At 38.3% G+C, this 12,013-nt stretch overlaps 2 protein-coding genes across 4 annotated transcripts in view; one reads left to right on the top strand and one right to left on the bottom strand.

Annotated features, from left to right (window-relative positions):
• Positions 1–12,013, bottom strand: part of CASK (calcium/calmodulin dependent serine protein kinase) — a 352,166-nt gene that overhangs the window by 169,538 nt on the left and 170,615 nt on the right. The window lies entirely within an intron of this gene.
• GPR82 (G protein-coupled receptor 82) lies at positions 4,370–8,086 on the top strand. Its single transcript, XM_008708719.2, has 2 exons — positions 4,370–5,491; positions 5,623–8,086. The coding sequence occupies exon 2, from the start codon at positions 5,657–5,659 to the stop codon at positions 6,665–6,667; it is 1,011 nt and encodes a 336-aa protein (XP_008706941.1). The 5' UTR covers positions 4,370–5,491; positions 5,623–5,656; the 3' UTR covers positions 6,668–8,086.

Below are 12,013 nucleotides of genomic sequence, written 5' to 3'. Positions count from 1 at the left end.
CTGAACGACACCAAATGAGTTCCTGGGCCAGAGTGAAAAACATTCACTTGACACTCACACAAATATCTTGAAAGCAGGAAACTTAACAAAAGGCAGGGCTTATACTCCGGGGGAACTACTCTAACACCTCGAGAAGTAAATCATAAGGGTCAGAGCAGAACACCCAGGAGATCAGTGTTTGGCGGATGATGTAGGAAGGAATTAGAAGTGTTGGACAAGAGCATTTGCACTTGGATAGCAGAGGGCATGGAAGGGAAAGATGAATGAGAAACCAAAGAGAACTACTGGTGGCCTGAGTGAGAAAAGTCCAAGGGGGCCACTTGTACAGAGCACTTGTAATCCTCGAAATTTCCACCTGACAAGTTATATTTTGGTTAATTTTGTATGCTCTGACATTTATACTTTTCTTCCAGTTGTAGCATTTCTTAGAAAATTCCTTATATTTCAGTTAAGGAATTAAAAAACCACCCCATAAAGAATTTATAGTGCTAATGACGGGATACAACTTAGCATGAAGTCCAAAGATTAGAAATTGGGCTTGATTCTTCCCATAGTCGATTCTGCTACCTTAGAGCATAGGCCAGGAAACCCTGTTTGAACAAAGTGAAAAGTATTCTAAACTGGACCCCAGTTTACTTACCGTAAGTACCACCAGGTACAACTAACTAACCCTCGAGAAAGGCCAATTATTTCCGCTTTCAAAGGTAGAGGATGAGATTGAAAAAAATAAATATACACGCTTTCAAGTTAATTTACCAGTTGTGTCGCCTTGGGCATGCTATTTAACTTCTTTCAAACTCAATTTCCTCACGTGTGAAATGGGACCTCTACTACCCACTGTTAGAGCTCTTTTATGTAAAATGCTCTGCCCAGCCCCTACCTAGCACAGAATTATAGCTTAGCATGTGTTCTCTTTCCTTCTAGTTCCTTTGGCCTTCCAGAACCATTATGATTCACGGTTTTCTCCTTTTTCTAATTTGTAAAGCATCTAAAGTCTGTATCACACATCACAGTATTAATCTGAATTCTTGGCTTGCTTGTGGAATCGCTCTTGAATTTCCACAGACCCTATGTTAGCTTGTGGCTAATATCCTTCTGTGACTTCCACACACCACTAGAAACATAGTAGGAACTCCAATAAACATTCATTAAATGAATCACACTGTTTAATACAGAGCACTAAAATCAAGAGACAGGAAGAAATGCCAAAACGTACACCCATCCAGGCATTCTTGCTCAATAAATGATCAGTTAGTTGCCTGACAATCATTTTAAGAAGTACTTTTGACTCTTCCCTGGTCCAAAGGTTGACTGACATCCTGTGGTAGCCAGTTTCCAAGATGGCTCCCAATAATCATCACCTCCTGCTATTTACCTCTTCATACTGAATCACTGCTGGCTCTGTGTGACCAAGATAAATACTGCAGAAGTGACAGTGCTGACTTAAGAGGGTAGATTTAAAAAAAAAGATATTGCGGCGACAGTCTTGTTTTCTTGAATCATTTGCTGTGTGTGTGTTTGTGTGTGTGTATGTAAGCCAGTCACCATGTTGTGAGGACAGATGGCTACATGATCTTACGCAACTTATGTGACCTGAGGTTGTTTTCCTCACCTTTAAATTGAATATATATAATATATATTTATTATAATATATTTCATACTATTTATTTTCACACAGTCTTGTGAAGATGAAATAAGACACATAAAACAGACCAGGATGGCTGGCACATAATAAGCTTTCAATAAGTATGGCGACTACTGGTGGTGGTGGTGGGAGAAGCTGCAGGAATTGACTGGCTGTGAGATGTGAAGGTCCTTCTATTAATTTTAAATGAAGATTTACTGATAACTTGAAGTGCGCAGGTTTGATGAAATTAGATTTCTGTTCCCATTCTCAGACTCCCTCCCGGTGGTTTCACCATACATACTTCACTTGCATGTGAAGCAAGTCTGGCTCCTCAGCTGCACACTGAGCTTTCCTTTTGTTACTAGATCGTAGACTCATTCAACAATCCTATATATAAAACTGGATTCTTTATAACATGATGTAACTATCCATTTTATGAGGAATATTTGGTCTTCAGATTCTGGCACTTTCCGGGATTCCCCAAATCCATTATGAAATGCTCCAAACAATGTACATTACTTTGAATCTGAATGGGGGCTCCCAGGGCAGCTGGAGGTAGAACCGGTTAGTTCACTTTGTAACCAAGTTGGGACACAAATCCCTGAGTGCAGTCTGTACTTACAGTGTGCTGCTCTGGGTCTCACTTCTTTTTTTTTTTTTTTTTTTAAAGATTTTATTTATTTTTGCGAGGGGGAGGGGCAAGCACGAATGGGTAGGAGGGGCAGAGGAAGAAGCAGACTCCCCACTGAGCAGGGAGCCTGATGCGGGACTCGATCCTAGGACCCTGAGATCATGACCTGAACTGAAAGCAGACGCTTAACCAACTGAGCCACCCAGGCATCCTGGGTCTCACTTTTTTATCCTTAAAACGAAGGGTCTGTACCCATAGATGATCATGAAGTTCTATTCTAGCTCTATGATACCTAATTCTAGTAAGCTGCTACTGGTAAGAAAACTTTGGGTTTTGTTTCCTTTTATTCTTGATAAAGATGAACTGCAAATATAACGTCCACAAGCGACTCTACAGACAAGTCTGTACCAATATTTTCTTTGGTGACTATGAAGTGGTTCCCTCTACCACGGTGAAGGATAAAACTAGCTATGGGGACTAAACCTTTGAACTTAACTTCAGCCAAACATGCTAATATAAAGCTACTTGAGGTAGAGCTGCTTCATGAAATGATCATAAGGAAGTACAATATATATATTGTCCACCAACTTCCTCCCACCACAGAAATAGAGAAATGAGGTTTTTGAGAGGTAGTTGCTACATTTACCATAACTATTGAATTTCTTCAATACTCTGTTTAATTTCCTTTTTCCCCCACTGTACTTGGTGTCATGCAAGAATCTGGTTACACTGGCTGGAATTGAAAGATCCTGGATGGTCGGAGAATTTTAAGTCTAAAATTTAGCACCCCTGCCCTGAACAACAGAGCCTTGACTGGTGTAAACTACTTGTGCAGGTAAGACTGATCACTTACTTTTAGCTTAAAACTCTATAAAAACTCTAATAGAACTAAAATGTTTAAATTTTGAAAACTGATCATCAGAGACTTTCCCCCTCCTTTTTGTTTGGAAGTATTTGCTAGTGTAAAATAGCAAAGCGAGGTGACAGTGATAGGCGATGGCAGATGCCATATGAGGTGGGCTAGTTTGAAACAAGGGGAATACGATCTGTGAATACAGAAGCACTATTACCTTTTCAGATTTTAGTATTTAATGCATTATCTACACAAGGCAGAGGTAGTGTTTTTCTTTACTATCACCATAAAAGGAAGATCCATTTTTTTCTTTCCTTTTTTTTTTTTTTTTAAGATTTTATTTACTTGACACAGAGAGAGAGCTATCGAGCACAAGCAGGGGCAGAGGGAGAGGGAGAAGCAGACTCCCTGCTGAGCAGGGAGCCCGATGTGGGGCTCAATCCCAGGACCCTGGGATCATGACCTGAGCCAAAGGCAGACACTTAACCAACTGAACCACCCAGGCACCCCAGAAGCTCCATTTCTTATATTAAAATCTACTTGGATCGAATAAATTTTTCTTAGGAAAGAAACTGGCTTATTTCACTCTCTGACTAGTTTTTAAATCAGTCAAGGTACAGATCAGGCTTTACGTATTTAGAACTGGTAGTACACTAACTGCAACCAGATTCCAATTTCCTAGGCTGCACTGGATTCAGATACAAACTCGCTCTGAAGCATCTAGACAGTTTTCTAAATAAAAATTGCAAAGAAATAAAATGATAGACACTGGCAGACATTAGTGAAGGGTCTCCATATCTGAATCTAGAGACACTGTACAGCCCTCAAGCTTTCAAAGTCCTTGTGTGGGGATTGTTTGGTTTAAAAAATTATTTAAAAACTATAACATTGTATTTGGAAACAGAAAACCCTCTTTATTTCTGTAATCCATGATGCAAAACTTGAAATGGTGACTCTGAAGAGGGGAAGAGAGTGAAATAGTTCTGAGGAGCTGGGGGCACCTCAGAAGGCAGATGTGTGGTAACATTTTTGTGTTTACCAAAAGACAGAATGTGATTTTAAAAAAGGTTTAAAGTGGGGCGCCTGGGTGGCACAGCGGTTAAGCATCTGCCTTCGGCTCAGGGCGTGATCCCAGCGTGATGGGATCGAGCCCCACATCAGGCTCTTCTGCTATGAGCCAGCTTCTTCCTCTCCCACTCCCCCTGCTTGTGTTCCCTCTCACTGGCTGTCTCTATCTCTGTCGAATAAATAAATAAAATCTTAAAAAAAAAGGTTTAAAGAATCCCCACTCTAGATTTTTATAAAAGAGAATGTGGTACCTAGAAAGCTATGGTGATAAACACAGAGAAAACGTGGCATGTTCTGAATAGAGCTCATGATTCTTACTTGACCAGAATCCAAAAACTTGTTATTCCCACCTGAAAGAAACAAGGAATGAACAAAATAATGAAAAAGAGTTTGTATGTGACTCTTCAACACTTCATGTGTACCATCCGATGCAAGAAAGATTAAAAAAAAAAAAAGAAAGATTAAAAAAAAAAAAAGATTTAAAAAAAAAGTCAGGCATCCGGCTGACTCAGTTGGAAGAGCATGTGACGCTTCATTTCGGGGTCGTAGGTTCAAGCCTCGTGTTGGGTGTAGAGATTACTACAAAAAAATACTTAAAAACAAAAGTAAGACATAAAAAAGCAGAAACCGTGCCTGCACTTATGCTGTGATTAAAATATCTTCTAAAAAAATCATATTCTCTGAAAAACCAAGGTACTAAAATTATACACAAAGATACATGAGGGCACTCTAACCAACAAGCATAGCAGCTACGGTTTTGACACAGAATTTAAAACTTAAAAAAAATTAAAGTATGGCGGTTTAACATTAAGTATTTGAAATAGAAAATTACTGATGCCTTTTGGTAAAGACCTTGGGATTTTGGGGCCTATCCTTGGTCACTATACCTCCCTTCTGTTCGATTCAGGTTCTGGTCTGAGTATTTGTTTGTGTAGGACTAAGTTTACTTCTGAAATACTAAATGAGACTATGCTAATGGTACCAGATTATAGAGAGGTGCTTTAACTTCACCATGAAAAGATACCATTTTTAAAAGTATTTATGTACAGTTTATGTACAATTAAGGTGATAATTAAAAATCAGTCTTCTATGAAGGTGGCCACAAAATACTTCTGCAACACTTTCCTTTGGCCTGCATGTATTGCTTGCACGTGCCTTAAAGTATTTTAATTACCTTTCTAGGCAAAAAACCAATCAAAGAATGATAAATCTCAGGCCTTTAACTATTTGTATCAAATTGTTTTTTAGACAAAGGTGCTATCCATAATCAAGTCTTACTTTTATTTTCACTGGACGACTGTGATTAGAAAAGGTGAGAAAGCATCTATACTCCCCCTTTCCATTCAGTACATTTACATGACTATTTCACCCAATGCTTTTAAAAAACTATTCAGTAAATACCATCTATAATTTTAATATTAACTATATGCCATTCTGTTCTAGCTCCTGGACAAAACTGCAAGAAAATCTGATATAAATGAGTAACAACTCAACATGTGTTCAACCATCCAGGATCTCTTCCATGGCTTTGCCTATCATTTATGCCTTCCTTTGTATCATTGGTCTCTTTGGAAATTCCCTCTCTCAATGGGTATTTTTAACAAAAATAGGCAAGAAAACATCAACGCACATCTACCTAGCACATCTCGTGACTGCAAACTTACTTGTGTGCAGTGCCATGCCTTTCATGGGTATCTATTTCCTGAAAGGTTTTCAATGGGAATATCGATCTGCACAATGCACGGTGGTCAATTTTTTGGGAACTCTATCCATGCATGTAAGTATGTTCGTCAGCCTCTTAATTTTAAGTTGGATTGCCATAAGCCGCTATGCAACCTTAATGAAAAAGGATTCAGTACAAGAGACCACTTCATGCTACGAGAAAGTATTTTATGGCCATTTACTGAAAAAATTTCGCCAGCCCAACTTTGCTAGAAAACTGTGTGTTTACATATGGGGAGTCGTACTAGGCGTAATTATTCCAGTTATCATATACTACTCAGTTGTAGAGGCTACAGACGGAGAGGAGAGTGTGTGCTATAACCGGCAGACGGAACTGGGAGCCGTGATCTCGCAGACCGCAGGCCTCATTGGAACCACATTTATCGGATTTTCATTTTTAATCGTACTAACATCATACTACTCTTTTGTCAGCCATCTGAGAAAAATAAGGACCTGTACCTCCATTATAGAGAAAGATCTGACTTACAGTTCTGTGAGAAGGCATCTTTTGGTCATCCAGGTTCTACTAATAGTTTGCTTCCTTCCATATAGCATTTTTAAACCCATTTTTTATGTTCTACACCGAAGCGAGAACTGTCAGCAACTGAATTATTTAATTGAAATTAAAAATGTCCTCACCTGTCTTGCATCAGCCAGAAGTAGCACAGACCCCATTATATTTCTGTTTTTAGATAAAACGTTCAAAAAGACACTATATAATCTCTTTGCAAAATCTGACTCCCCACATATACAAGCCTATAGTTGACTTCTGAATAGAAACCACCACCAAATAGAAAAGTGTTTATAAGGCTACTAGGGATATTGAACTACATGATTAACAGGTCACGGCTTGCTTGAAAGCAGGCACTAGGAAAACCTCTTTGGTTTTAGAAATAATCATAAAATTCACTTTACAGCTCTACTAACACTGCAAGTTGAGATGGCAGAGATGCTCAGAGGCAAAAATCAAGCATATGAAAGGATCTCACTGCATAGGAAAGCAACAGAGACCATTTTCTCTTTAAACTCAACTGTATGCTTTTATTTAGAACACAACATGTCATGACTGTAGGATAAAGCAGCAAATGGTTTATGACTTTTCTGCTTTCTTGTAGTTGCAATATAAGGGCCCATCCAAGGCTAGTGTTTTGTTGGTAATTTTAAAAATGAGTAAGAAAAAAAAAGTGAATCAGAAATTATCTCGCTTATGTCCTATCTAGATATAGGAATAACAAGTGTAAAAATCCAAGGTTTTATAAACACAGTATCTTGTGTCATCTGCTTATGTTACTGCAAGAAGCAATATTCATTGATTCCAGTATTTATTAAGCTGGTGTTTTTATAAGTATACTTAAATATTCGGGGTAAGCTTGGTCAAAATAAAGAGCAAATACGATGTCATTATATGCCTATCTTCATTGTATCTTGTAAATTTCCCTCTGTATTCAATATAAATAATGTGATTAATGACAAACGGTACCTGGCATGTAGATATGCTCAATTAATTTTTGTGAAAATAGATGAATGAATAATAAGGGCAGTATAAGAGTAATGTTGTTGAGAGACTGGGCTCTGCAGTTAGATTCCCTGGGTTCGATCCTAGCTGAACCTCTTATTTAGCCAGACAATCCTCAGTAAATTACCCTCTGAAAGTGTTAATTTCATCATTTGTAGAATGGAAAAATACTACGTAATTCATAGGTACTATTACTAAATCAGATGATGTTACTACTCTGAGTAGCTGTCATTCACTAAGCATTTGCTATGTGCCAGGCACTCTGCTTATACGCTTTGCATGTACTTTAATGATTACCACTATAAAGGATGCCAATTTGCTAATGAAAAACTGAAGTGCATAGATAAGTCACCCCAATTTTCTCCAATACCTAAATAAATATTTAAACAGTAAACATTTCTCAGTCATTTCTTTCTTTCATGTAGTCTTGTCAGGAAGCTAAATGATGGGGACTATACTCTGTGCTATATACAGTCTAATTAAAAAAAATTTTTTAATGTGTTTTATTTTCCCAAAAAGATCATCAGCGCCTTTTGAGCTGTAGTCTGCTTTCATTTCTACACCCACGGTACTTACTTTCTCTGCTCAGATAAGAACCAGACAAAAATAGTTAAATGAAACTGAAGTTGAATAAATGTTAATGGTAACCTGTTACTTCATTACAGACTGCTTAAAGACTCATTTTTTCTCTTCGTGGTCATTTCTTCGGTGCTTGGAAAGAGGTTTAAAGTAAGTTCACACAGCACTTCCAAGCCTTTAATCTCATAGCATGTTTTGTTCCCGAATTAAAAATGTAGAAACAATACACTTGTACAGATTCCCCAAGAGCCATGTGTTCAACGTCACTAGAGGTTTTTCTAACATATCTGCGTAAGTTTCATTAAAACAGAATAGAAAACAAACAGTAAATATTTCCCTTCCACTTCCCTTTAGTTCAATGCTTAACTGAGAGAAGAAAATGTTCAGAAAAAAGCCTGAAGAAAATGCATGCTGGCTTCAAATGTTACAGTGTACATCTATTATAGCAGTGATCTGATCTCTGGTGGGTTAATTTGCAGACACAAAGGCAGACCTGGGAACTCTAGGTGATTCCCTAAGTGCTGGCTGTAAACAGAGGTGTCCAATCATTGCTTTCATTTTATGTAAGCGACACAGTATTAAATCTCATAGTACTAAACCTCACTATATATCTCCTCTAAAAATCATTATTAAAACATCACTTTACGTTGCCACAACTTAAAGTAAAAGATATAAAATATTATCAAAGTAGTTTCCTATACTTAAAAAAGGCAGGAAAAGAGGTATGCAATTTCTCTTTAAGTTACTCATTCTGACAGGAAACTCCCATTTTAATTCTCTGTCCTGAGCTTATTATCACCATATTTATCTTTATACCACAGATACTTTTCTGAACAGGTTTAACTGTAAATCATGTTGAATTTTTTGTGTAATTGACAAACTGGCCATTTAATGTCATGGTAAATATTTTATATGAAATACTACTTTTCTAAATTACCTTTAAAGTGTGGATTTCAGAAAAACTGTGCTCAAAAAATTTTTGTTAAAATAACTGACATACGATGTCATGTTATATTTAGATTAGTTTCAGGTGCACAGCATAGTGATTCGACAATTCTGTATATTATTCCATGCTCATCACAGTAAGTGTAGCCACCATCTGTGACCATACAACATTACTACAATATTATTGGCTGTATTCTCTATGCTGTACTTTTCATCTCCATGACTAGCTTATTTTATAACTGGAAGTTTGTACCTCTTAACCCCCTTCACCTATTTCACCCAATCCCTCGCTCCCCTGCCCTCTGGCAACCACTCGTTTGAGAAAAACAATGTTTTTAATGCGCGGGTTACAGTCAAACATAATTTCAGAAGCCCCAAATTTTGGCTTGTTGGCCAACAAGATATCTTCACTACAGAAAACAGGCATGACAAATGTTTGTTTTCCCTTTTATCCTTTCCACATACACACTCTCATTAAGGTGGCTTTCAAACTACTAATTGGGAACACAACCATTAAGACTAGACAAGCAAACTTATGGATAGACTACTCAACCTGGAAGAGCTTCTACTTCCTGGGTGGAAGAGGAAGATGTCAATCTCCTTTATTTGGTAAGGACTCTCCCAGCCTATCCCTGGGCTCGCAGTCTGCAGGGTGGGGATTGTTGAGAACAAATGTGGGAAGACAAGCTGAAAGGAAATCTGGCTTGGCAAACTGCAAAGGCAGCACAGAGGGACACTGGTAATTTGCTAAGCATTTCAACCCCGCAGTCTAATGCCACGGACCTTCCTCTGACTGCCCCCAAATTCAAATTGAATTGATACCGATGGGAAGAGTTATGACAGCTAGAAAGGTTTTATACCTGACAGGAGAAAACGCTTTGGCCATATCATACATGCTTGCTGCCCTGGCTCAGAAGGAGAGCAGCAGTGAAAGAATTCACATCTAATAAGCAAAAGACACAGGCATTGTTTTCTTTTTTTAAAAAAGTAATCTCTACTCCCAACATGGGGCTTGAACTCATGACCCCAAGATCAAGAGCTGCATGCTCCCCTGACTGAACCAGCCAGGCGGCCCTCATTCTTTTCTTTCTAAATCAAAGAGTTGATTTTTTTTTTTTTGGAAGGGTGGGGTGGGAGAAGAGAAGCATAGCAGTTAGAAACACAAGACAAATTTAAGATCTTAGAATTCAAGAGATTTTTCCAAGTATAATTATTAAAACCCCACATTCAAGCTGAACATGTGGATTATGTTCAACCTTACAAAAGTAATGCAGAAGCTGAATCAGTGTGCCTCTTATAATAAGGAATAAAAAAAACCCCATGTTTTCATTTTAATGAGAATTTCAATTTCTTTATACAATCTGAGTGACCTCTTGAAAGTTGGAATAAGAGACACAGAAGAAATGTCAGCAACCAAGAGCTATAGGGGAAGAAATACTGTATGAAATCCACAATGCCATGGCAACTAGTGTGATGTGATGAACACCTGTTTATAAAGTCTGGCCCTACGCAGGTGAAAGGGGAACTGAGAACAGAAGGGGACCAGAGAGCAGCCAGGCGTGTTCACCAGTTAGGAGGAAAACCATTTCAAGGAAGCACATGCAGAAATGCTTGGGTGGAGGCTTCTGGCTGAGTGTCTATGACTGTCTGGCTATGGGGTTTTGCACAGTTCTGAGAACTAAACACCAAGCCCCCAAACCTCCTGGGCACAGGTCCCACTCGGAACAGAAAGTGACTGTGCGCATGGCTATTTGCATTTAGAGAAGCGGTGTAACTTCAACTTCAGCTATTAAAACTGGATGTCAGTAGGTCAGAGCCACAGAAAGGTCTAAGAATGCTACGTCTCTCCACGCCCAAGTGTAAAGCTGTCTCCAAGAGTTGGGGAAGACAAGAAAAACCCACTGACTCTTAATGCTTAACAGGGCCAAAGAAGGCAGGCAAGGAGCCAGGCTTTGCATTTACCTTGGCAACTGTACTATTTCTTTCTAGAGTTCTTTTAATTTTGGGTGAGAGGAAGAAAAGAGAAAGACATGAAACATAATGAAAGTTTTCACATCCTCTCACAAGAAAATGAGGAATGAAATGGAAGAGGACAGAAAAAAAAAAGGAAATGAGCATGCGTGCCTTAATTAATGCCTGTGGGGAGGTAAAGCAGGAACGATGTAGTATTATACAGTGGGTCTTAACCAGGGGTGACTTTTGTGCCCCAGGGGACATTTGGCATCAACTGGAGACATTTCTGATTGACACAACTAAGGGGAAATGCTATTGGTATATAGTGAGTAGAGGCAATAATACACAGGACAGCCTCCCACAACAAAGTACCTGACAAAATGTCACTAGTGTGGGACATTTGGGAGTTGGGAGAAACTTGTACTATGTGAAGATATGCTTCCCTGAATTTTAAAGGTTTACACAATTGCTTTTTACGCAATTTATGCTTCTCCAAAGCAAGTTCCCACTGCAGGTCACGAGGTACCATATACTCAAATCTAGCTTTGATATGACCAAACATTGTTAGACTCAATTATAATGATTTCAAAAAGAAATGCCTATCAAGTTAAGAAAAAAGTATTACTAAGCAATAAAATGCCAGGACCTTTGGAAAAACCTAATGCTTTGGGATCAGTGCCAAGGATTATGAGAGAGAAGGAAAGGGAGAGAATATGAGAATATTCTTGGTGAGATGAAACAGATGATTAAGTAATCTAAATTCTTCTAAAAGGAATAAAGCATCGCAATACTCGTCATTTTCTTTAGTTAAGCGTAAGGGAAGAAAACTTTGATAAAAACAAACTACAGAAACCAAAACCTATACACAAATGAAATCTACACACTGGCCAGTCACTGAACATAGGCTATCTGAATGTGAAGAAAAGCTAATAGGCTGCTTTATTAGCAAACATTAACAACAGGTCAAATTGAAATTTGAAACTATTAGCCGTGTGAGATGTACCATTATTCAAGTTTTATAATGACCACAATGTTGGAAAACTCCTGTGACAAGGTCCTGAATAAAACTACTTTGGGTTACCTGAGTTACTGAAGTTATATATTAGCAAATCTTGTTAA

This window comes from Ursus maritimus, assembly GCF_017311325.1.
Source record: "Ursus maritimus isolate PB19 chromosome X unlocalized genomic scaffold, ASM1731132v1 scaffold_X1, whole genome shotgun sequence".
NCBI classification, from domain to species: Eukaryota; Metazoa; Chordata; class Mammalia; order Carnivora; family Ursidae; genus Ursus; species Ursus maritimus.
This window is presented reverse-complemented; position numbering and strand designations above follow the sequence as displayed.